The sequence below is a fragment of the Corapipo altera genome, unplaced genomic scaffold, assembly GCF_003945725.1.
Source record: "Corapipo altera isolate COAL_440 unplaced genomic scaffold, ASM394572v1 55, whole genome shotgun sequence".
Lineage (NCBI taxonomy): Eukaryota > Metazoa > Chordata > Aves > Passeriformes > Pipridae > Corapipo > Corapipo altera.
In genome coordinates, this window is record NW_020884882.1 from 1727685 (window position 1) to 1755419 (window position 27735).

General features: G+C 39.7%; 1 protein-coding gene across 2 annotated transcripts in view; it reads right to left on the reverse strand.

Annotated features, from left to right (window-relative positions):
- Window positions 1-27735, reverse strand: part of PRKCD (protein kinase C delta) — a 60764-nt gene that overhangs the window by 19708 nt on the left and 13321 nt on the right. For both annotated transcript variants that reach the window (XM_027640071.1, XM_027640070.1), the window contains exons 2-4: window positions 8196-8330; window positions 3880-4079; window positions 2558-2618 (exon numbers count right to left, since the gene is read on the reverse strand). In XM_027640071.1, the coding sequence (XP_027495872.1) occupies window positions 2558-2618; window positions 3880-4079; window positions 8196-8310 (376 nt within the window). In that variant the 5' untranslated portion in view covers window positions 8311-8330. The remainder of the gene's footprint in view (window positions 1-2557; window positions 2619-3879; window positions 4080-8195; window positions 8331-27735) is intronic.

Here is a 27735-nt window from a genome sequence, read left to right on the forward strand (position 1 = left end):
TACTTATTAGTGGAGTGATAACATGCTCATTTCTCAATACTGCTCTGTACCTTCGAAGCAGAGGAAAGCAGTTTTCTCTAAAGATGGCAGGGTGTTTTGCTACTCAGAAGGAAGGTTTGAAAAACAGCAGCTTTAGTTTGTAAAACAAGCCACAGAAAGAATTAGTGACTTTTGCAAAGTGCTTGGAGATTTTCAAACAAAAGGTAGCTCCTATAACTCAAAGATACTAACAGTGGCAATGCCTTCGAATAAACTAGGGAACAACTGCAATACCAGTTTCAGAACAAGCCTTTTTTAGTATTTCAGAAACTCAGCAACCATAGAGTTCTATATAGGAAAGCAGGTCAGAGAGAGAACAAACTGGTATCTGTATAGGAAGGAATGTGAACTGTCTCTGAGCGTTCAACTATTAACTAAGGGTTTTAGCAATGTTAAGAATGGAGTTAATACAAACATCCTTGTAATGCACTAACAAACCTCTCTCATCTAATACTGGTAACTGCAAATTTAACTCGAGGAAACATTTACAGCAGTGCAGTGATGAGCCACAAATCAGTGTGTGCCTATTTAGCAGTAACATGAGGGAGGTTTATAATTTTGAGGAGCAGTAGCATTGATATTTGATATGTATTGATATTTGATATGTATTGATATTTGCAGTGTTCACATCAAGTACCAGATTAAGTAACTTTCCTTCACAAAATGTAGATGTATAAAGGTACTGAAATGTCTTTAAAGGCAGTTTTCCACCACCTATGTGGGTTAGTTACCAAAAAGGTATCAGTGGCTAATTTTATATAAAGCAGAAGGTAAATAGGAAGTTGTTGCAAAGTAAAGATGGAAAAGGTGCAATAACAGCTGAATCTTAACTTGCCAATTAAGGTATGATTGCATGAATTAATGATCTGTTTGGTATTCAGGCTTCATCCACAACCATCTGCAATCCCTAATAAAGGCAATGAGAAGAACTGCAAGAACATTGCATCTATTTTTAAATTATTTTGATTAGTAAGTAAAATTATTTTAAGTAAAATTATTTTAGTGCTTACAGCATATGAGTATATTACCTTCCTACTAACACCTAATAATAAATTATGGAAGGTTTACACTTATGCCATCTCTATTTTTCCTCATGTCTATATGGAGAGCAGGAAATACATTTCAGCTTCATCAAACAAGCAACTGAGAATACAGAAATTCGGTTTGTACTGGTTTGGTTGAGAAACTTTTATGTTTCCAGGAGAGCTGGATTTCTGTATGTCTCGTTAAATTGATAAGATTCTCATAACACCACTGCCCTCTGAAACAGCCTTGCTCAGGAAACCATGACAAAGACCAAGATTAAGGTGTTTTAATGTAATGGCCCACAACAGTTTAAATGCAAACCAGAGTATTACTGCAGCATAAACAGAGAGCTTTGGATCTTCAAAGAAACACTTTTACCTACTGACTCTTAAAAGTTCCACATTGTTTTGAAATTCTGCTTTATAGAGTCAACTTTTCAGAGACAAAATAACAAGTATATAGGCTGGGGATTTTTTGCCATCACAGAGATAAAATGTCAACTCTGAAATGTCATGTACTGTACATCACATTCTATCTTCAGTAGCTTTTCTAGTATCTGCTACACAGATTGCCCATATGGTACAAAAATGGATGCTACCTTCACAATTAACTTGTTCTATGAGAGCAAAACTGTGCTCCCTGTATGTATCTGTGGGGAAAGAAACCACCAATGCTTCAAAACTTCCTGCTTACTCTCTCCACTTATTATTTATAAACACATAGTAATAAACCTTGTAAGACTGACAGACTAATATGGCAGAGCAGTTATGTTATAATTATAATATTATTCCCAAGGAATAATGGTGTCATGACTTCTAGTATGGGAAAGTTGTAACCACTACCCAAGCAAGTTGTGAGTTTACAGCATCTCCTTTAGGCAAGGATTCCACAGATACACAAATCCATGCTAAAATACTTGTTTTTATTATTGTACTTTCCTTCCTAGTTGCTTTCCAAAGAATGTGTGTATACTTCTGACATAAACAGCCTGTTTACTTTTTCAGCTCGTTTGTCAGAACATTGACTAGATTTGCATTTGAATACTAAACCATTCATTCTTTGCTACGACCAGTTTCCGGTGAATCCCAGGAATCCCAGGAAACTCTGAATCCCAGGAAACTCAGACCCACTTCTCCAATCCACAAAAAAAAGTTTCCCACATAAGCTAGAATAAGAGATTTAACTTCCTTGCATATAAAAAGGAACTGATACCTTTTTTATCACATCAAAATGTGAGGACAGACTATCAAAGATACAAAAGTGTCTAAATCCAACAGCATTTAGAGGCACAAAGGCATTTAGAAATGAACAAATCCAACCATGTGTCCACATAACAAAGAAACCCCTAGAAAACAAATTAATAACACCAGAAAATTCTACTCAGTAAACCAGGTGGTATTTTTTTGTGAGCTACATCCTTTGTTCTGAAAAAGGACTGTAAATATTATAACTTTTTTCACATAAGTGACTACAAATAAACAGTTGACATTACCTGCATCTTCCAAAAAATACTGCACAGCCATCAGCACCTTCCCCTGAGGTTGTAGGTCAAGCTATGGAAAGAAAGATACCAACAGTGAAGTGTGTGTTTGACTGAATCTCTTAGGAATTTAAACAGCTCCTTCTAGGGACTCAAAGTAGAATATTCAATAACTGTTTGTTTACAATCATCTTCCATATCTCACTGTTGCAGCTGAGTCAGGGGCTTTTATTCTCTTGCTTTTACTCGTGTGTATAGCTTTGATGTCTACCCAAGAGTTCAGCACAGAGTTCACATTGTTTGTGCATGTCCCTCTCCCCTTTCTGCAAAGAAGTTTTTTGGCTTCTGTTTCTAATATTAGTAAACTCAATCTGCACAGGAACCCAGTTTTAAAAGAAAAAGTCTATACAATCCTTTATACGTTTATAGAGAGCACAAACCATAGTGATATCAAATGCTGTTGCCCGTAATGAAAAAAAAGTGGTATCATCAAAATTTGTTTTCCTTTCCCCCTCAAACCATTACATGTGGTTTCTGTGGCAAATTCTACAGACCAGCAAAACCAAAAAAAAGTATCTTTTGAGCCAATAGCTGAGGTCAGTTCCTGTGCTCAGAAAGTAGACACTAATTCTTAAAATGCTGCCTTTAAAAAAGATAAGAAACCATTAAGAATGAAAGAGTGATTCAATCTTCAGCACAGAGCAAAGTATCCCTGGGTTACGCTAAATACAACTTTGGAAAAAAAAACCCTAACCCCCAAATAAAACCTAACCACAGTTAGATTAGATACACCCATGAGCATATCCCCCCAAATCCCATCATCCTACTGGGATAATGACTAAGTTTTCATCTTTAAGGCAAAGTCTGACACTCAGAACATCTGCCCAACAAAGTTCCCAGAAGGCAAAGACCCCAGTTACAGCTACTACTGCTGGGCTGTCTCTCCACACAAAAATAACCTTACAGGCTATATGTTAACTGAACTAACATCTCCTTGCTGGCTGTGATGGTCTGTCCAAGTCATGACAGGTTGTACAGAGCAAGTTTAACACTGATGATGTCTATGTGGCACTTGTTCTATGGATAATAATAATTAGAGGATTTTGGACCACTGAATTGGCTAAAACTGACCACTATTAGTTTTTCACTCTTCTGAATAATTATTCTTGCCTCAGAATTCAAGTTAAGGTGTGGAAAAAACCCAAGTGTAACAGGTGAATACAAACCAGTGAGATCCTACCGACCTAGGAAAATCTAAACCCCTTCAAGTTTAAAAGGCGTATGGCATTCATTCAGCTTGGAAGAAAATGTGAGGAATTAACCTTTTCCCTTACCCAGAATTCTGCTTTGCCATTGCCCTTCTTGCACCGCTCTGCCAGGACCGACACACCCACAGTCACCTCAGACAGAGGCTCTTCTGCTGCTTTCATCAGCACAATCTGGATCACCCGTCCCTCATAAATGTGGGCATCAAACGTCGACTTCCATTCGGGATACATGGTTGGTTTCCTCTGAACCAGAGTTTTTCCTCTCTCTGAAAGCCAAAGTAACCCCAAAGAGGACAGAAATTGTAAAGTCAAATAATGTAGATCTAGTACTTAAACTCAACAAAATAAAAAATACTTATACTGATACTAAAAGCAGATTTACTACTTCTTTTGCTGTGGTTGGGACGAAGTTTAAATATTCAGTTCAAATGTTCATGACTTGGAAGGCAAATCTCAGCCTGACAAACAGGCATGCAAAGGCAGTGAAGGTGTTAACACGTAGCCAGAGACCAGGAGGTACAAACCCCATTGAGGAATTTCAGAAGCTGGTTTAGTCAATCACAACTGGACAGGGAATATTTCATGGCTCCTTTCTGGTATAAATCTCCATGATATGTCATCTGATCATAGTGAATGCCTACTGCTCAAAGATAAATTAAGGAACACCTTACACTGACCCAGTTTAAATTGAAACCAGCATCTGAGAGATGAAAGGCTTCACATTTCATTAATCTACTTCCAAGTTATGAATACAAGTGAAATGTTGGGATAAGTCTCTCTCCTTGACATTGTACTCTGTCTATACCATGACTGCTACTTTTTAAAGGACATTTCAGGGCCTTATCTGTCCTCCCTAGCACAGGCAGACCTTGTGTCATTAGGGAACAAGAAAAAAGATGAAATAACATCAAAAAAGTATTTTTCTTTTTTTTTTTTTTTTTGACAACATTTACCCAATCTCCCACAAGAATATCTCAGCAGACTCCTTTGTTAGGAGTTTAGGAGTTTTACAGTGCTTCACTGTTCTTATTAGATGGATTTTTTTTTTTTTCTTTTCACCAACAAAGGTTGGACTGGATGATCCTTGTAGCCCTTTCATGCCTGGTATTCTATGCTTCTAATACACAGCTTCAGTCTCTCTTGCTACCCATTAAGCTAATTTCTTCCTGTCCTTACCCCAGGCAGAGAAAACAGCCAGTGACTGCACAATCTGTAACAAGCATATTTCTAGATCTGGGTCTCTTAGTCCCATCAACACATCCAAAATGATGTTGCCTTCCAAGCAACCACATCCAGCTCTTCCCTGTGACCCTGGCACACAAATGGCACCTCCCAGTTTTTCTCTGTGATTTGCTGCCAAGCCAATTATTCTCCATTTGTGCACAGGAAAACAAATATTGTCTACATTCTACATAATTTCTCCTATTTATCATGATCATTCGTTGCAATAAAAGTGCTTTCTAAGTGCCTTTCCAGCTCTGAATGATCCATTTGTTGTTATGATAGCAAGGCAGTAGAAAAGCAGATTAAATAGTTGGACCCTTCCACAAGAAGCTGCAGTGTGGTCTGTTAGAACCTTAATATTTTAAAATCTTCCTGGAAACTCAAGGCAAATTCAGTGTTCATTCATTAACAGCTTGCTGGACGACTCCACTCAGTTGTGCTGAGCTCTTGCAAACAAGAGTAGGGAATTGTGTCCTTGTACTGCTTTATTAGGGAATTCCTGCCAACAGCAGCACTGCAAATCACAGCTTGGACAGCAGACCTGAGCTGCCTGCCAAAGGACATTCCCAAATGCTCAGAAATGGCCACCTGAGAACCTCCTCCATTGCAAAGCAAACTTGCAAAGCATTCCTCCTCAGTCAAAAGCTTCTCTCTTGAATTTGGGAAACTCTGCAGACAGAAAAACCTCAAATCCTTCACAGTGCAAACCTACTTCCAGAGCCCCATACTATGGAAAAATGTGAAAATATTATCGGAGAATCATAGAATCATTTAGATTGAAAAAGAGTGTTAAGATCATCAAGCCCAACCATTACCCCAGCACTGCCCAGGCCACCACCAACCCCTGTCCCCAAGTGCCACATGTGCACATCTTTTTAAATCCCTCCAGGGATGGTGACTCCACTGCTTCCCTGGACAGGCTGGTCCAGTACTTGACAGCCCTGTTGGTGGAGACATTTGTCCTGATATCCAATATAAACCTCCATGGCACAACCTGAGGCCATTTCTTCTTGTCCTGTCATTGTTACTTGTGAGAAGAGCCTGATTCCCATCTGGCCACAACCTCCTGTCAGGGAGTTGTAGAGTGCAAGAAGGTTCCCTCCTTTTCTCCAGGCTGAGCCCCACCGGTTCCCTCAGCTGCTCCTCACAGGACTTGTGCTCCAGGCCCTTCCCCAGCCCTGTTGCCCTTCTCTGGACTTGCTCCAGCACCTCGATGTCTTTCTTCTTCTGAGGGATCCAAAACTGAACTCACGATTTGAGGTGCAGCCTCTCCAGTGCCAAGAGCAGGGGCACAACCATTCCCCTGTTTGTGGTGAAAGTACACAGGGAAAGCTCAAACAAAACAGGATTTAGAGAATATTAGAATGGACGGTGAATGCAAGGGGGGATTAAAAGCAGGCTCTCTGCACAGCAAGGCTTTTACACTGGCCTACTTTTTGGGTTGCTAAAGCCAGACCCCTTCATCAAAAAGGCACACTTCAGGAGGTAGCCTTGGGAATAGGAGAAATTGCACTTATTTGTAGAACCTTTAACAATAATTCAGGGTTTGCAGGATCAGCAGCAGTTTGTAGAAGAGTTGGTAATACTCTTTGTAAGATTCTTAGATGGGCAGAGAACTATTTCAGTCTGTTCACAGCACTCTGCCTATTCCCATGTCCCAATTAAAAACTGCTTTGATCAGTCACTATATGAATTTTTACCCTATGTAAAACCATAAAGAAGGCATCTGAATTACTGGCAACAACTTCCAGCCTGGCCATGCTGCTTTTGCAGTTAAAATTGTACTAATCAAGATCTGTCATGGACCACATTGCCTGCCTGCAAATGAACAGTTAAGTGTTCAGCAAAGAACAGCCTTTAAGAACCCCTCCTGTGTTCAGGCCTCCTTTGCTTCTCTGTTAATACTACTGGCTCCAAAACATGTCACATGTTTGCAAATTGGCTTAATGCCTAATCATTAGGCAATATGACTTCCTTCTTCCTATACAATAAGCTTTTCCTTGATCCTGTTTCAGCAGGCAAATCCAACAAAAAGCTATCTTGTCAAACTGACAACAGAAGCATCACATTGTTTTCCTGATTACCTCAATCACTTACTTCTCCAAGGTTCACTGCCCTCTCCTCCTCCCCGTTTTTTAATGCCTCAAAGACACATGGAAACAAAGAGGGGAAATGTTGGCACAACTCTACTTTTCAAAAGCAAATGGCTGGGGGGAAAAAAATAAGGTGGATTTATTTAGATCACTTTCACCTCTCCACACATTCTGGCAGCTGCAATACCTGCAACACCATTTCTTCAGAGGTTCTCCTAACACGCCAGGAAACTGCTACTTTGGAGCTGAATACATTTGCTTGATGACAACATTTTTTGGAAAGGGCACCATGCCTCATACGTGAAATTTAAACACAGCTTTTACCCTCAGGAATAAGGGGAAAGACCAATCCCATTGTGAGGAAGAAGAAAATTCACCCTTTCCTGCATTCTTTGATGTTTTGTGAAGCCCTAGAGCCATACTGCAGGATTAAACTGCTCGGTCTAACCCAAAACAGCAATCCCCTCTTATCCTGTTTGGCAACAGTGGTGTATTCCAGCCAAATGTCACAAAATGTTATAAGCCTTTGGACCAGCGTCTGTAAAGATGAGGTCCTTGAAGGCTGAGTAAAGAGAGAGGTGCTAAAATAACCTTGGGTGCAAGTAATTTCAAGCAAACAATTCTGTCAGAATGCCTCAGTTACGTCTGGCACTTGCAGAGCTGGAGAGGACATTGCTTTATTTAACATTTGCAAACCTTGCTCATGGAAAATTCACAACTCACTTTAACCCAAGCCAAAGTGACTTTTCACCTGCTTCCCCACATATTTTGTGAATAATTGCATTGGTGGTGAAGTAAGAAATTATGAAATCTTAGACATCATCCTACCAAGTGCTGAGCTCTCTGGCCACAGGACAAGAAAGCATTAATAAAGAAGCCTTGTTTTAAGGTGGGGGTGGAGACAACAACCATTGTTATTTCTTCCATTCTGAAAGAAAAGCTCATGTTGAAGTGCTTGGCACGACAAGAACAGCAGGACTTGCTACCATTCACAGACAAAGAAGGATTAGAGTATTTCTCAAAACTTACTCATATTCAGGAAAGCATCCCCATTTGTAACCTCACCTGTAGTCAATGATTCCTTCATCTTGATAGCACAGAAAGGCTGCAGCTGTTCTCCTTGATTCTGCACAGGTCCCAGCTCAAAGGAGTTGAAGGATATCCGTAAAAAGGGGGCCATTGCTCACAGTGATGCACAATCTAAGTGGAAAAAAAAAAATAAAAATCATTCAATAAAATACCTGGTCTGAGACTTGTAAGAGAGTGACACACATTTCCCAGCAGCCATCAGAGCTTCTATTGAGGCTACAATCCCATGGCTCCTATTCAAGCATTGCTTTCAGGTGGCAGTGTACTAATCCTAGGAAGCATCCAGAGCTCCTGATCCAACTGTGAGCCTCCATACCTGCACATACAAGGCAAAGAGAAGAGGGAGAGAGAAAAAGTACCAGCACCACTGTGTCACCTCTCTTAAAGTGTCAGGAATCACCAAAGTTCAAAACACCTGCAATATCTAAGTCAGCAAACAGGTGTTTCACTACAGTCTTCCCTCATTCTTAAGACCTTCTGAACTTAGAGCAATTTCAGTTTACGACTCACAGCACCTTCAGCAACAGAGTAAGCCCTGTAGCTTGTATGTCAATATTGTTTTGTGAAGCAAAAGTTACTTATTCAAAAGGTAAGAGAAAACAGTCATTAGATAGCAAGGCAATTCTAGTGCAGTCAGAGGAGGGATGCAGGGAAGGAGGGATTAGGAGAAAAGAGTTCACAAGGTAACAGGAAGAGATGATGAAAAAAAATAAAGACTTGAAACTGGGCTGAGTTGGCCTTTTGACTGCAGATTGTTAACCAGCTCAGTCAGGCAGCACTAAGAAGGACACTTCAAGCAATCCTGCACATGCCAGCATGTTTTTAATGTACAGACATCGACCTGAGAAACAATTACCATTCCTCTTCTATCTCTTAAGGCCTATACAGTCATTTAGGTAAAAGACTGAAATGAAGACTCTTTGCAGCAAACCAGCATTTGCACATCACACACTCTCCCCATGCGGAGACCATTTATAATACATAGAAAACTTTTATGACCAACATTTATTGAGCTAGTTTTTATTAACTGACTGCTTCTCCACTTTCTTTTCTGTAAGAATAAGACAGAGTTAGAAAACAGGTTTAGGATTACTTGGCACCCACCACTGCTCATCCCCCTGAAGAACTGAAAGCCAGGACTGTAATTCACATTCATGCAGAACGGTCACCCAGACTCCCAATAAAGCAACAACCCTCCCACACTAATCCGCTGGTTATTGCAGCTTGGGGCACCATTTGATGAGACTGGAGATTGAGATGACCTCACAAAGCAAGAAAAATAGACAGCTTTTGTAAAAATTAACAAATACCATCTGATAGCTCACTTTCACAAAGGCAACATGAGCACAGCGCTCATCAAGAGCTGTAATGAGGAACATATTTCAGCTGCTCAAGGGGCCTCGTGCTCACAGCATTCAGAACTACCCCCAAGTGATCAGCCACGACTTGCCAGCACCAGATCACATATCATTACTACTCAACATGGATGTAAAAGAAACCAGATTTCATCCTTGTTCACCTCTGGGAAGCAGCTCGAAGACCCGACCAGGCCATAACAAGCCGGGCAGGTCAGCGTGTAGCTCCCACTGGAAAGTTTATTTGACAGAATCGCAGGATTACAGGATAATTCTGGCTGGAAGGGACAGCCCAGCTAGAAGTCACAATTTCCAGTAAGTCTGGGACAATACTAACAAAAAATTGGAAAATACTAACAAAGCTAAACTAACAATTGCACTGAGTTCACTCAGCCCATCTGATTCAAGCCAACCTTAGTCCTGAAACAGAATACAAGGCTTTGCAATTTAGTTCTTTAACTCCAGATTAAGATACAACAGGAACAGATACAATGCATATGCATGCTGAGTAATCTCACAGCCTTTCTCATTTTCAGTGGCCAAATACACGCGAAGGCCACATTTTCAACTCTGCTTCGTAGTTTTGAATATGAGTATTTGTTGTATTCATTATACTCGGCTTCAGTGCATCTCAAATGCTCTTTTCTCTCTCAGAAATGCTACAATACAAGCAGTTGAGCAGTTAGGAGAAAACACCAATATCCCAGAGTTTCTGATGATGTTCAAAGTCCAAGGTCACAGCGAAAACTAGAAGATAACTGTTTGCTTTTACATTTAACAACAGTTTTAAAAAAAAAAACCAAAACACAACAAACTCAACAGCTACCTGTTCTTGCCAAGTTTCTCTACTCTTATATATTGTGCTTTTTTCACAGAAGTAGAGATCTTAAATATCTGCATGCAAACTCTCACTATATGTTATAGACTCTACTGTGACACAAGGAGGTTAAGTGAGAAAGGAGGGTTTGAATTTGCTCCTCAGATATATTTTCCAGCCATTGTCTACACTGAGATGCGCAGTGAGATGGCTGACATGGATCAGCTGCACTGCTGTAAACAAAACATACCCCACTAAAACTGCTTTTGGCAGCAAAACTCGGTGAAAGAGATTAATTTTAATTCAAGAAACTTTCTCAAAATCCCTGCTGAATACACTCATCCAAAAGTGTTCTCACATTTGAAAAGTAAAAACATTGAAAGCAATGCATAAGCTTTGCTTGTTGCACTTTAGACAAATGTCCCTCTCTAGTCTCCATGACTGTCACAGATGTGACAGCACAAGCAGTGACTCTTGTTTTAGGAGCTGTACCTGTCAGGAACTGAAACTGCTATAAAAAAAAAATCGAGGGAGATTTTACAATCTACTCATACAATCTGCATTGCAGCTATGAAGTATTAAAGCCAAACTGCTTCCCTAAAGGCCAGATTTTATCCAAACCAAATGGTGGAAAAACTGAGACACGAGCTCCAAGAGCACTGCTATTCTAAATGACAGGTTCAATATCTCAAACAGTTTCAAAGCCACGTGCTATCTGAAAAAAAACTAAGGGAAAAATCTTCCAGTAACATCACTCTATATGAGGTACATGGTGGTGACCCCACTGGTTCAGAGCAGACCATTGGATGCTGTCCAGCACCATGTTCATTTTGTCAAGGATCCCTGATCTGCTCTATTGCAAACTCAGCCCATGTTCCACATTCTGGGATAGATTCTATGAAATCCACAGTACTTTCCATGCAGCTTTAAAATTGAGAGTTTTCTACTATTTAATACTGAAAGAGAATCAACAATGTTACTATCAACTACAGAGTAAGAGGGGGAAAAATGGAAACATCTTCACATCATCAAGTCAGCATCTGCTGGATGAACAAATGTTCAGTTTTCACAAGGATGTAACATGCAGTTTTAAAGAAATCTTCAAAGTAAATTAAAATCTTAAATATTCCAAGAAGAATTTTATCAAGATTTGCTAGTGCGAGATTCACATTAGATTAAAAATCTTCATGCAGACTGAAGGGACAAAGGGTAAATTCTGTAGTTTCTCTCCCTCCAATGGTGCCCAGCAGCAATCAGGGGCTCGCTCTGCAACACAAGGCAGCTCTTGCCAGGGTTCCTTTGTTACTGTAATTCTGCCTGGTTATAAACAGTGAGGGCAAACCAGCTCTAACACCACCCAGAAACAAAGACACGGTTGTAACTGCTACACAAAGCAGGAAGTAACATCAAAGCAGTGGATCATCTGGAGGAAAAACAGTGGATCATCTGGAGGAAATGCTGATACTGGTCGACAACAGAGCACTGAAGAGAATAAAAAACTAATGGGCACAAGCAGAGCATAGACTGGTCCATCATTGATATGGACCACATATCCAAGAAAAACACAACTGAGAAAGCTCTCCTGCTGATTTGTGCCTCTGATTTCTTTGCAGTAGTCTGTAAAACATTTTGCAAACAGATGTAAAGCTGCACACACATCGTGGTTTTTCCATGCTGTCTCACAGAACTGCTCTGGGTGGCATGAAATGCCTGCTTCCTGCTTAGCTCCCTCTCAGGCTGCTTCCAAGGCCACACAACTGCTCTGGGAAACACCTCACATGGCTGACTAATTGGTGTTCTTCCCTGAAAAGATGCAGCAGTAACTTTTTTAAGATGCAAAAGTATAGTTTATTTCCAACTTGCAGGTATCATTTTTTTCCACAAGGGCTTCCTGTCCTCCATTCTGGCACTGGACAAGGCATTCAAGAGAGACAGCAACGACTTACTGCCCAACTAATTACCCCCACAGCACTTCCAAAAACATGCACAAAGTCCTCTTTCCTCTTTATGTACAGCCTGCAAAGGTGCTTATGCTACTTTCCTGGCAATAATATGAGAAAAGGGTGCAAACAGTGATGCTGGAAGAGTGATTATCATTCTTCACCTGTGCACACCCTGTTTTTATTGTTCCCAGGTGTGACAACCCACACTCCCTTCACATGTGTTCTTTCAGCTGATGATCCAAGAGAGAAAAACAATATTTGAGCTGCAGGAAAATTCACTGAACCAGAAGAACAATCATGCTAACCACTGTCTACTCTGCACATCTATGATTAGTCTACAGAGACTTTTAGCAGGTTCTGTTAAAATCCCCGGTCTCTATTTGATGCTCTGTAGGTAGAAGTCAATCTAAAAATGAAGTCAGTTTAAAAGGAGCTTATTATATTTGCTGTTATTAACCTTGTCAAAAAGACACACAGCAGCATTCTTCATCAGCTGGACTTCCCTAGGCACTACTGCTACCCAAGGAAGCCCTGAAAAACATACTTAAATCCAACCTCAGATCACTGCACATCATGATGCTGAACACTCACAGCTGCCAGAGATGGCAAAAAACCACTATCTGCAAGTGCTGCTTTGAAAGTTTAAAATCCACAGAAGGACTTGAAAAGTGTTCTCCACAAAACAGGACTAAACTCACACGTTGCATGTAGGTCCTGCAGGAAAAGGAGGGGTCTCCAGAAAGTACTGTCCCTGCAGCAGCATCACTCATGCTTTTGTTTAGGTTTAGCCATTAAAGTGCAACTACCTCCTGTGAATGGTTTAATTTACTCCAGTTATTAATTTGATTCATCTGTCTATGGATTTCCAGAATGGTAATGAAGCTTCTCAGCAACAGGTTTAATAAACTATCTTATGGAGAAGATTTTACAAACAAAATAAAAATAAACCTTAAAATTAGAATTGTAGGACTATACACTTATGAAAGCAAAATATATCCATTAGGTAATATTTTTAAAAAGTGCAGTTATCTTCAGGAAGTCAAGGATGAAAAGAGCAGCTTTAAAACAGCCCAATCAACTACAGTTTCTGCAGTAATATTTCTAAACCAGTGAAAATTCTAAAAATTTTAACACCAAAATTCAATTTACTTGCTGTTAAACTTACTGCAAATGATTTCTTTTTGGTTCATAATTTCAAAATGACAATTCTGTACACTAAATTCTACCGTAAACTATGCAAGTTTTGGGGTTTACTTAATTTTTTTTTTTTTAAATAGTACAAGTCCTAAGCCTAACTTGGAAAAAATGTAGTTACCATTTCCTTCCCTTCCTCCCCCAAGTATTTTCTTTCAGATACTTCTGCTTTTGTTGGGTTAGGCCAAGGCCAGAAACAGAAACAATTACATAATAAAATCTGTCACTGTGTTGCAACAGTCTGGAGAAGAATCCATCTAGATAAGCCATGCAGCAAGAGAAGTCCCTTGGTTTCCTCCCACTTGGCCAGAAGCACAGATAATTCTGAGTTTCCACACTTTTTTTGCGTGTTCAGCAGCCCCCAAACTGCCCAATTTTGTGGCTGTTGTCTGAATTGCTGGTATTTCCCCAACACTCTCAAGGCCGAAAAAAAGTACTGATACTTTCCCTTATCGTCACAATGAGAAACTCTTCAAAATATGAGCTCCAGAAGCCTTTATTTGAACAGGCCAATTCTTTCCATCCCAGCAGTGCAAACTCCTGGGAAGCTCGAGGGGAAAGCAGATTGCAGGCAAGGGAGAGCTAAAGCAGACCTGATTTTGTGGGGTTTTTTTGGAAGACTTGCAGCCCAATTTATTTGATCACATGATAACATACAACTAGCTTGGCAACAACAGCTGACTGTTCTTAAAGTGGCTTCAGGTGCATTGAGGAAGACAAATCTGAGTTTTACACTAAAAGATCAGCAAGTTGAGGAAATTCTAGGCTCTGAAATAGGCAGCAGGACAGGCTGTCACACAGCATATGCTGCAAGATAAAAAAGGCATTTTACACTAAACGTCCTTTTTTTTTGGAAGGGGGAAAAAGAACATTTGGAGCAACACAGTTGGCTTTTCCAATATTCCACAACCACTACTTGGTGGGAAGAAGGGGGAAGTACTGTCAGATGTTTTTTCTTTAGGAGTGCATAAGAAATAGCCATTTAAGTATTTTTTTTTTTTTAAAGTCCCGAGTTCTCCTTCCTCTGTGAACACACAGAACTAAACATGATAATAATGATAATACTATGAGCTGCTGTTCGTCACTATTGCCAAAATCAAGCTTGAAACAAAAGTACAAATGAATCCTCTTCATCAACTTCAAACCCAAATATCTGACATTAAAAGCATACAAGAGAGGAAACACTGGCTAGAGTCCAAAGACTTTGTTCATTATTTCTGATAGCACAAATGATATCTTTGTTAAACAGCAGCTGCAATAACATGAAGGTTTAATATAACAGGGCTGGCTGGCCAGATCCTTATGAACCTCTAGGAGAGTGAAGAATTCATTAATATCAAATTACACTATGAAGTGGGAGAATGTCCAAAACACTTAGGTAGGAGGTAAACCTTGTTATTTCTCTATCCGTGCATGATTTAAGTATAATTGGGATGCTTTTTTTTTCTTTGACATGGGGAGTAAGTAGAGGTTGAGAGCTTTTTTTTCTGCAACTGAATAACACAATCCCTTCTGAGTGAGAATGAAAAAACCTCTTAGGTGAAAGGGATGAAGTTACCTCTCTTTTCCAGTATAACAACACACCTTATAGCCAAGCTATACTCTGTGTCACTAAAGAGAGCACTGAGCCTGAGCCCCTGACCAGCTCTCAGCTCCCACTTCCTCAGTAATGGCCAGGAAATTTGCCAGTATTTAGTCAGCATGACTAAATTGCAAAACTCTACATCAAGTTTATCATGTGAATAGGAGTTCTCTGAAGGAAGCAAGCCATTCTGAAAAGGCTTTTTCTGTAGTAATCACTACACTACGAAAGTTGAGCTACTCACAGCTTTCAGAAGTACCAAACCAAAGGAAAAGAGCCAAAGAAAACCCAATATTTTGTACAGTACCTGTTTAGGTACCACCATAATCAAGCACAGAGGGATCCACATTCAGGCATATTCCAGCAGTATCCTTTAACAGAGGAGTTACACAGCAAGCTCATCCTCCACCTTACTCTTGCTGAGTATTTTTATCTAGGATTCATTATAATGTTTTCCAGCCTTTCAGTACCTAAAGAGGCTCCAAGAGAGCTGGAGAGGGACTTGGACAAGGGTCTGGGGTGACAGGACACAGGGGAATGGCTTCCCACTGACAGAGGGCAGGGTTAGGTTGGATATTAGGAAGAAATTCTTCCCTGTGAGGGTGGTGAGGCCCTGGCACAGGTTGTCCAGGGAAGTTGTGGATGCTCCATCCCTGGAAGTGTCCAAGGCCAGGTTGGACAGAGCTCTGAGCAACCTGGGCTAGTGGAAAGTGTCCCTGCCCATGGCAGGGGGTTGGAACTGCATGATCTTTAAGGTCCCTTCCAACACAAACCCTTCTAGAATTCCACAATTTTCTTCCCAATTATAAGCTTCCCAGAAACCGAGATATATTTCCCAGACAGAATAACAGAAAATGCCAACAACATATTTTCAAACCTAACAGAAAATACTGCCTTCTTCAAAACACTGGAGGGGTTTTGTGCTGGTTTTTGTGTTGGTTTTCTATTTTTTTTTTTATTTTATATTTTCCACTGAATTCCCTTCACGCTGAAAAAGCCAAATGCCATAAAGACAGTATGCTAATCACAGCTTAAGGAAAAAAAAGATATTTGTAATGTGTCTTATTTTAAATGTACTGGGTTAATGTCTCTATATAAACAATGAAGAGGCAAAAAATGGAAATAGAGAAACTGGACATTCAACAGAAATATAAAAAATGCCTTCTAAAACATTCCAGTAAGAAAATGATTTTACTTTGCACTTTTGAAAACATCAGCAGATTATGCAGTCTAAGTGCCTCTCAAGGAACACAAGTCTTCAAGCCAGAAATTTATACTATTGCCAGCACCATGACCTAATCCTCCAAGTATCTGGAAAACTAGAATATTCATTAGCTGAGAGAACTATATCATCATTCATACACGCTGGAAATCTGCTGCTCAGATAACCTCATCAGAGGAATACAGTTCAGTCCATCCAAGCCTTTCAGACTAAAAGGACACAAGCCGTGAACCAAAATTTTTGCTCATTAAGTGGGTATCAAGTTGTAGGAGTAGATCCTGTCCAGCCTCCTGACTGCATCCAGCACTGCTGGGGTTGTTTGGTTTGGTTTTTTGAGATGCCATTTTTCCCTGGGGAGCACAAACATGCTCGGTCTCTTCAGTCAGACCCCTCAGGCTCAGAGAGCCGGGGCTGTTCAGCCTGGAGAAGAGAAGGTTGTGTGGAGACCCCACAGCACCTTCCAGTGCACGAAGGGGCCCTACAAGGAAGCTGGAGAAGGGACTCTGCATCAGGGACTGCAAGGGATAGGACAGGAAGCAACGGGTTCAAACTGAAAGAAGGGAAATTTAGGTTGGATACACGGAAGAAATTCTTTACTGTGAGGGTGGGGAGGCCCTGGCACAGGTTGCCCAGAGAAGCTGTGGCTGTCCTATCCCTGGAAGTGTCCAAGGCCAGGTTGGACAGGGCTTGAAGCAACCTGGAAGGTGCCTCTGTCCATGGCAGGTGGGTTGGAACTAGATGACATTTAAGGTCCTTTCCAACCCAAACCATTCTATGATTTTAACATAGGCCAAATCTGCCTCCCTGAGCATGATGCTCCTTTTCCTTGCTATTTTTCAGTACTTAAAGGCTTCTCAGGGTAAGTAGAAATCATCCTTTTATCCTTTTGTTTATATCCTTTTTGGGTTTTTTTCATTACCAGGAATGTGTAGGCCAAAACCCACAAAATAAATTAAATAACCAATATAAGTCAACTTAAACAAGACTTTTTCCATGGTTTATTAACTGAAAGTAAACAGTGAATCCACACACAGTTACATGCATCACTACCTGTGAAGGCATCTCTCACTTTTGAAATGAAGAGAGAAAATAAACACAACTGAGATCCACTGAGGGATGTGTAGGATGATGCTAAATAATGAACGGCCACTGATAAGGAGAAATTGGAAAAAAAGAAACATAACCAAAATTCACTTTTAATTAATACAGCGTTTGCTCCTGGTGTAATTTCAAAGTTCAGGCTTAGACTTTCAAAAACATAAGAAACTGGAGAATCATTTAAAAATGAGATGTTCGGTTTTCATATGCAAAACACCACACACACAGAGTAATATAAACCCATACCCAAGAACTTCACTTTGCAACACTGTGAGTCAGCATCTGTTTTTTCACTTTATTGGGTCATTTCACTAATGAAAACACTGCTAAACAAGACACAAACTTCATTACTTGTCCTAAAAAATACTTTCAGGAAAACATATGCAACGAATTTGCCAGGGTACCTTTAGATTACCCAAAAAGTAACTGAAGACAAACTCTTTGATTACAGTTGTACTCTCATGTTCCAGTTAACCCACGGAAGCAACAGAGCATTCAATGACTTTCCTACAGACAAGCTTTCCTGGCTCATTATGGCCTATCACTTTCTCCATCACTAAATGGATAAATGAGTTAAAGTCTTGGTCATTTTCCCTGCATCTTCCAATTATTTCTGACTTTTTTGCTGCACATATTTCTTCTGCCATCAAAGTGCTTTTTTTACAACCATTTTTATAGCAATTTTTCATAATCACAAGCTGCTATCACTGAATAGTACCTCCAGTACCCTGTCCTGGTTGGGAAGCACATCATTAGGAGAAGTCACTGCTATGAGATCATTCAGTTTAAAAGTATGGTGTATGGCTGCTACTGGTACAGAAAAACTCAAGAGGAAAACCAAACAGCTGTAAACTCCAGTTCTCCTGAGGCAATAGCACACACCTTGTGCACAAAGCTCTTCCCAGTCTTTCCAGTGCGATCCCAGTTTCAAAGGGGGCAGGCAGGTAACAGAGTGCAAGTACAGGAGTGAAGCCCACAGGAAAATGCTCCTGGTAGTTCCAAATGCAAATATTCCCACTTCAATTACAGAAGATCCCCTTCTTAGCTCTCAGCATGGAAAGACTGCACGTCCCCAGGCAGCTGAGTGGGAAATTCTCTTTCCACATGGTGTATCTACCCTTAATGGTCTGCCCAGTCCTGCCTCCAGATCTTTCCTCTGTGTATCAGTGCTATCCACACTGCCTTGATTCTTTCCCTCTTTGAATGCCAAGAGGCTCTTTCATGCTGTTTACTATGCAGCTTGCTTAATCACAGCTTGCTTAATTATAATCACCCTGGCATTTTGTGTGCCTGAAACACCTTTCACTTCCACACAGCAGCACCATGTCCTGTCTCACACATCCACACCACTCAAATGAGCAAGGAGTGAGTGCTGGCAAGGAGTTCTCCTGGTATTTACGACAAGCCACATCCCCAGCACAAGTTAGCCCAAAAGATTCCTTTCTGCCTCATGGTTAACAGCACTCAGCACTCCCCAGGCCACAGGATGCTGGCTTTTCCCCACTGGTCTGGATATTTGCTTCCACTACAGCAGTTTAAGTACATAAATCCTGTTCTAATACAGTTTTTTCCATGTTAGCAATTACTGCTGAACCCACAGACATATTCTGTGACCAACACTGAGAGGCAATTCACACAAATAGGAAGAGGTAAATAGATGCCCACAACCCACTTCTTATGAAAAGTTACTCCACATCTTGGATAATTTGAGAGTCTCCAGTACTGAGTAAACAGAAGTTAAATCAACTTTGGTCCAATGAATTTCAGCTCTGTGGGAAAGAGCTGCAGAGAGCTGCATTTACAGCCTTTAATAGACAACCCCATTCTGCCTCTGTGGGACTATTAAAAAGAAAAAAAAATTTACTCAGACCTGAAGTACAGCTATATTGAAAAATGTATCTGCTTGTATTGTGAAGAGCCTTGATTAAAACGCAGTTTAGTAAATATAATTTTTATGCTCCTGTTATATATCTCCTTGTTCAAGGTACAGTTTTCCAAGTAGAGCACTAGCATTCTCTAAAACTAAATCTGCTTCTGAAAATAAAGCTATGAAACCTATATCTGACAGAAAATGTCAGAATGATAAAAATCAGCACTTAAAATTCACCTGAGATGTCAAAGGAGAAAAGAATCTCATGATTCTCTTGCAGCTGTCAGTGCCCTCTGTTCATCTATGATGTGTACTGAGAAACTGTATCTGGTGAGGTGTGCAAATACATATGATGCACACAAAGATCTGATGTCCTGAGGAAGAAGAGTTTAAATCCCTAGCTATTCTGGACTTTGTTAAATTTTTCCCATGTTGCTGCCTCTGAAAGACTGAGATATAACAAGTAACAAATACTCCAAGTATTTAGTACTGCTCTGGTGCAAGGATGCATAGCATGGGCACTGCCTAAGAAATATTCTTCAGACACTTTGAAAGTAGATCTGAGATGCTCTTGAGTTTTACTTTGAATCTCTGAACATAAAATGAAAGTAGAAGCGTTTTAAGCATTAATCTGTATTATTGCATAATACAAAAGCAGCTTAGGAGACTCAAACAGTACTGAGGTAGAGCGGTTTCCACAGTCACTGCTCGTAACTTACAACACCATGTTGAAATTCAGGACAAGTAAGTAAAATAAACTGTGCCTACAGAAGAGAAAACACTGTTCGGTTTGGTTTTTCTTGTCGGTAAATATTTTGCTGTCTTGCTTAATTCAGAATAAACTTTCAGTGTGCTGTACAATGGATACATTAATTTCTGCTCCCCAAACAGAAATTGTGGGATTCTCTAAACAATTTACAGGAGCAACTTCAAAAGATGGTTAAAATTTTTCCAGCATCTTCTAGTGCAGTTACACGAGCTACACAAAGAAACAGTGATTCCAGGCACTTGTACAGAGTTCAGTGGAACACAGCATTGCATTTATGATCTTGGAACGAGAGAGTCAAAAGAACAAGGTTCAGGCTTGTGACACATTTACTGCTGACCTCTATGCCTCTGTTCCCTTTCATTATCACCACCTGCCTACCAGAAAGTGAAGGTGAACAAATGGTTAGAGACAGGCTTGTCTAATAGTAGCAAGACACCATCATATCTAAGGATTACACTGTAAGCCTTAACAGTTTTACTATTTCTTTCAAAAACAATCAACAGGAAGAGTCAATATTATACTTTAAGCAAGGTGGCCAGTTACAGGTTCCTAACAGCAGTTCTACCCACTTCTGAGGCAACGCATTACTGAACTTACACCCAGAACTTTTCACCCTGTCCCCCACAGCAAGGGGAATCTGTCTTCCTGTAATTTTGGAAAGATGCATTACGCATGCAGGTTAATTAATTTGCTTCCATGATCAAACAGAGGAGAAGGCTCTTAGGATTCCTCCTCAATATGAGTCATTCTCATGGAAAGTCCCAACTTCCTCACTTACTCACAAACCAAGGACCAAGAGTGCTGAGTAAGTATACAGCTCAGAATTGCACAGACAGGTAATCTGCCATTACAAATACTTATTAAAGCATTATACTTACTAAAGCTCTCTTTCAAAGTCCTTTTTCCAATCTGAAACAAAATCACCAAACTTAATATCCAAGGGGCATCTCAAGGAGTTTGTAGGCTGTCTCTACTCACCTTTGAGATACGTATTTATAAAATTATAAGAATAACTGACACAGGTTTTTTTCCAAAAGTTTTTCCTTTCAAAGACCCTGCAACAAATGGGAGGTTGGAATCAACCAAAAGGACAACCTGTTGAAGAGCTGAAAGGCAGATGAACATAACTGCATTTTAGTTTGGGATGAGAAGAATATTGGCCAGGTTTGATGTAGATGATGATGTAGATGATGATGTAGATGATGATGCACCTTAAGTGGCAAGTTCTTAGTTGAACTTCACTTACACAGTGCTAAGTGAAATCTATTTATTCTACAAAACCACTGCCCTACAAAACCCCAAGCTTCCCCTATAAGAAATACTACTAACTAAAACAAGTTAAATACAAGGAATGATGGAGTATGGGAATATCCAGGGAAGGGGAAAATAGAGAACTTAAAATAGAAAGATCAAATTTATTTTATCCTGTTCTCTTCCTGTTTTTTTTACCAGCATTAGCAAAGCACATTTTAGCAAGAGTTTTATATGTTATCTACTCAACCACCTGGCTAGAAGGTATCCAAAGACAGTCATAATTCAGAACAGACAAATGGTAAAACCGGGTCTAAAATATGCACATTCTTTTATCCACTCCCTTACACAAAAGTGAGGAATCATTTGGATGAAAGTTTCACAGCACCTCAAAAAGAAAAAAAAAAAATCCTTTACCTTGAGGAACACTACTGCTCAGGTTTTTTGTTTTTCCTCCTGGTGCCAATGCCCAGTTCACCTTAGTTTCAGGAGGCACCTCTCAAATAGGAAACAACAGCATTCTTTCAGGTTTCAATATTCATTGGACTCACTACAAATGACGACTGAAACCTCATTTTCACACCCCAAAATAAAAAAGAATGAGAAGAGATTAGATTACACAGCAGCAATTGGTGATTTCTGCTACTACAAGGAGAGGTGTTAGTAACCATAAATGTAGAAAAGGTTCCAAGTTGAACTGCACTGTTTTCCTTTGAATTTGATCTTCAATGGACTATGATCCCCAGAAACCCTTTAACTTCTCTGTTCCTCAGTTTGCTCTAATAAAACAATATATATGGACTTGAAAAGTGCTTTAATTATGAAGACTGATGACACAAACTGTAATATTAGAAACAGAATTTGTTAACACCAGCTTCCAACTCAATTTTGAAAAAAATGGCTGGGGTTTACAGATGAAAGCAAAGTTACTTGGGCTGAACTAATCCTATAAAAACCAGATACAAGAAAGAAGCTATATTTTAAAATCTAGATTGTCAATCACAGCTGTGTCTGCAGAACAGCTATCACAAGTCATCTAACTGGTGGAGGAACGGCACAGAGAGAGCAGTAACCTCTGGAGGCTCTGTGGCATTAACCAGCTGTCAAAATACAGCTCAGCTCCATGGGAACACACCAAACATTCCCAGACACTCTGCCTGTAAGTTTACAAACACTTCATAAATAATGCTTAAGCATCTAACAGGAGAGAGCCTCAAACATGACACTGAGGGCCAACAGTGTATGCAATGCAAAATATGACTAAAGCTCACCAAAGAGTAATAACCAGAGCTCCTGAAGAACTCAGGATTGTTTCCTCATAGGTTGAAATAACAGGTGAAATAAATGTTTTGGAGCACATGTTGTGAAGAGAGAAGTCAGTAAAAGCCAACCCATAGTGCAAAGAGAAGAGATGTAGATGTGGAACAAACAACTCAAAAAAGCCAAAAGTGTTAAGAGTTTAGAGAACTGCATCCTGTTGCCTAAAAATAGGAGAGGAAGATGGAGAGGAACTTTAAAATTATTACTTTTGTTGTGAGCTTTCACATATGTATTAATCATCCATGGGACAGACCTTGATGGCCAGGATTTGAGGATACAGACAGCACATAGAAGTTTTTTCCTCCTCCAGAAAACTAACAGATTGTAGATACAGCGTTCTGGATTATCAGAGATTTTAGTCTGCTTGTGGTTTCTTGTTTTTGGGGTTTTTTTTGTGTGTTTTTTTTTTTTCAAGTGACAAGCCCTAATTAAGTATATTTAGAAGAATTCTTTTCCTCTCATCACTTCTCAGTTAGCTCCTATCACTTCTGGAGTGATTTAATCCCTCTTTTTGGCCTAGTTTACAGACATAAACATTCCTGCTTAAACGAACTATGGGAATACATGGGAACACACAGTTTACTAAAAAAACAGAGAACAAGAAGCAACAACAGCATGAGTGGACTGATATGACACTGAAATTTTTTGCCTGACAATTCCTAGTTTCAAGACCTAGGAATTAAGTAGTCTTGCTACAACTTGGGAATCAAAACCTCCACAATTGAAGGGAAGCTTAAATTTAAAGGTTCACAGTACTCCCCTGGAGGACTGTGCCATTTGCTGAGGCAAGGTCAAGTTCAAAGTTTTCAGAGCCCAGCATTTTGATGATTCACAATGCTGTGCCACTGGAAAGACATGTCAGTGGTGGGAGGGGTGAGGGGGAGAAGAGGTTAGAATAAAACTCTGTGACGTTGAAGCTTTTGTGGAGGATGTCAGGAATATCAGGACCAGTCATTCTCATTACATTTGTAGTCTGTTGCTCATGCAAGAACTTTGCATGGACAAGCTCACTTGAGCAGTATATCTATTAATCTTTTCAGCTAATCTGCTTCTTCCATAAATATTCCAGTTCAAGACATTACTCAAGGCTTTTGTTTTCCTCCTTTTTTTCCCTCCCTTTTTTTGTTCGTTTTTGTTATTGTGAGGGTCGTTGGCGTCTTTTTTTTTTCAGAAGGAACAAAACACCACCAGCAGCAAACCATCTATTTACAGGTTTTTAAATCTTCCACTGGGTGCTGATCATTATTTGAGCTATGGAAATTCATCAGAAGGATCACTGGCTCATTTTCAAACAACAGTTCCTCTTTTGGCAGGAAGCTGAAGGATGGTGCCTTCTGAGAAAACACTGAGCATCTTTTCTGGAAGCTGACCAACACTTAATTGTGCCTATTTCACATGAATTATTTGAATATCATATAAATATTTCAGAAATATAAAGCTCCACCGGAGCACATGCAGTTTAACCTATGTAAGCACACACTTCTTTCAGATAGCTCCTCTTCCTCCAAAAGTACATTTTTTAATGACAGACAGTAAAAAAAATGATTATAACGCAGAAGTATTTAACAGGTGGTTCCCGTGCTCTGTGTACTTATGTACACAACTACAAATTAAATTATGATCTCTGTTACCCAAATGACTCATTCCAAACAGCAATTACAGTCTGCTATGCACTACAGGCATGACTGCTAACAAACTCCACTGACGTTGCTTAACCTCTCTGATTAGTAGATGTGGTTTTGGTTACTTACAAGCATGTCTAATTTTAATCATCACACTGAATTTCCACAGACTTTGCAGGTTTTCTGCCTCAAAGGGCCAGAGGGGTTTTTAGGTTTCATCCAAAAAGATTTCAGCTCTTTAATAAGACACGGCTATAAATCACCTGGAATGTACTTTGGAGACACAGGTATAGCTAAAAACAAAACAGATGAGAATCTTCTACTTTTCTTATAACAATTTCCCCCCTTTAAAATGAGAATAATTCCATCTCAATGACACTGCGAAACTACCCTGAAAAAACTTGAGTTAATCACAAACACAATACAATGGACAAGAAAATTACTGACACTATCTTTAGAGCAGTTTAAGCAAAAAAAAAAAAGTAAAAAAATCAGAAATAAGACACTATTCCCACAGAATTAAAGGATGAGAACAACAAAAACACCTCCATCTTCCTCCTGTCTTTACACATTTAAGAAAGCTACCACGTAACTACAGACTGCCTCAGTTCTACTTTGCATATTAATCTTCATTTGGGCACTTTCCAACATTTCATAAACCCATTTTTCTGGCTGGCCATGGGAGACATGGTACACACACAGTGTCTGGAACTGGCATGATATAGGCCTCGTGGGTCCTTCCGGCACGTAATGAAGTAAAATGATCTGTTCCACCAAAGTTCAGGACAAAATTTCTATCCCACTGTATTCCCCGTTCCCAGTGACCTTGTTAGGCAATTATCTTCCCTCATATGTGGAAAACTGGCAGCTTGCCACCTCACATTGCTGCATAATAAATGAAATTGTCTGCCAGCAGTACCCGCCTGTCATACCTGTCTTTCACACTTGGCAAGGATTTCATTCTGTCTTCTAAACCTCTTGGATTTTTGCCGCAACTACACTCGGGCAAGACAGAAACAGTCACATCATTGGAAGAGTATCCGGGATTTTTCCTTGAATACACAAGGTAGTCCATGAGTAATGTGTTAACCTGACAAGTCACCAAGTTTGTCTTCTTTAGGAAGCCGAGCACAACAATCTGTGCTTCCTACCTGTTCCTAGTACAGCCTAACCACAAAAATCTAACTCTACTCAGTTAAACTCTATTAACTCTAATTTAAATAATAAAAACTGAAAGAAATACTTTGCAGACTCACTGTTTACCCCTTTTTCTGATTTTTCTTTGGTAGTATCTTCCTAGACAGATGAGTTTTCTACAGCTTTTAAGACCCAGGTTGTGGCAAATCTAAATTACAGTGTCCAAGCCCTTCAGGGATTAGATGCAGAGTTTGCACCTGCCAGGAAATAACAGCAGACAACTGAAACTGAAAAAAATCCATCTAAATGAGTCTTATAGCCTGAAAAATTTTCCTGCTTTTCCAGATAAACTGGGCAGAGTCACAGGAGACAAGCTTTCCACATTGTAAATGGAGCAGCAATCAAACCAAAAGGCATGATCCTCACTCTCGAGTGCTCATACTGAAGTCAAGAATAATTATTTGAAATCCTACATGTGGCTCTTGACAAGGAGACACAAGCTTCTTGCAACTGCTACAGTTTATCACACCTAAATATCCTGAACTCAGACAGTAACTTGAAGATGAACGACAGAAACCAAGTCAAGTGGCAGACAAGAGAGGAACCCTTATGTCTCAGATGAAGCATCACCAGGAATCTTTTCCTCATTCACAAAGAGCCATCTTGGAGGCAGAAAGTAAAATTACTAAAGCTGTGCCTTCGCAGAGAAGAGTTAGGATTTAGCAATAAACACAACTCTGCAAAATGAAGCAAAGCAAAGTGTATGTTTCACTAATCTAACAAAGACCTTTTTCATTTTGATTCCATAAAATTCCATAAAATCAGGATGTTTGAAAGTTTCCAGAGACACCAGGGGAAAAAACCCCAAAGGAAATAAAACCAAAACCCAGAAAATGAGGATCAAAGCACACGGTAAAGCGTCAGCCATCAAACTCTGGAGCCATAACAAAGGCTTTATAATCTAAAAAAGATTACATGGTTGCCATTTTACAGTGTTTCTGTGAGTGAGAGATAAATGAGAACATGGTAAAGGTCCAAAACATACCAGCTGAATAAAACCCAATCTGTTACATTTTCCAAGACTGCTCTATGAGCTTTACTAGAAGCAGCACAGTGAGTGTAGCCAATTTTCCCCTGAACAGGAAAACCTCAACCCTGTATATCAATGGCAAGAAGAGCCAAAGAGTGTAACAAAGACCCTTTCAAACACGGGAAAATCAAACTAAGAAGAACAAATCAGCTACTGTGAAAGAACCAAAAGTTTTCTATGGCCTAACATATTTCCAAAGGTGGGGTTTTATAGGAATCCATGACTTTATTTGTACAACCTTACACTTCACACTAATGTCATATCAGCTCTTTCAAAGTATTTCACTAAATAAAACAAGCATGAACTGGGAGAGACTCAGAGCAAAGAGCTGCACACACTTGCAGAATTGTTTGATCACAGAAAGGTTGCTCTGAATTTTACACTGAGTTTCCACTGCTCTGTTGATTTTACAAAGCATTTTGAAAGGCAAAAACCTCCAGCTATAAGCAAATTCTGAATGCCAGCTCACTGTCCTACCCCCCTCCATTGCCTGCTACTGAAAAAACACCCATGGGGAAGGTCAGTACCAAATTTCAACAATAAAAGAAAAATGTTTTAAGTTGCTCTTTTGAAGAGATTCAGACAAGCAAACTGATTACTGTGACAGATCCTGAAAACATCTGATTGCAAACTGCCGAAGACTTGACAGCAACACAATGGATTTTGTTCAGAAGAAAAAAGTGGGAAAAACACCCAAATACTCCCAGTCTCTTAGGATGACTGAGAGACTTAGTTTTGAGCAAAACATATCTTACCACTTTTTTCCTCTAGAGCTTTACCAGGCATTTCTAAATAAACTAGATACTGAAGCTGTACACATTTTCAGAGACCACTGGTTTGGTTTTTCCCCAAATCTCGGATACCTGTAAAACCAGCAGTTTCTATATAACAAACTATGGATACAGAAAGATGACTTAATGACTGATCTCAGAAATTCATTAAACTGCAGTATAAAGCTTCCTGCAAGTATTACCATTGGAATTGGTTATTTGTTCTAATAATGGACTCGCTATGATGTTTCCTAGGAACAGTGGGGAACTGCCATGAGTCTCTGGAAGGATTAAAATAAGAGAGAATCAAAGTAACACAGTAAAGTTTCTTAAAATCTTTTGATTACTACTTATGTATCTTATATACCACAGAAACCAAAGGCCAAGGAAGAAAGGGAGCTGGGTAACAGAAAAACAAAGCTTTTTGGAGTTTCATGATTTAATAGGTTTCACTGCAGAACTTCTTTGTATTTTTG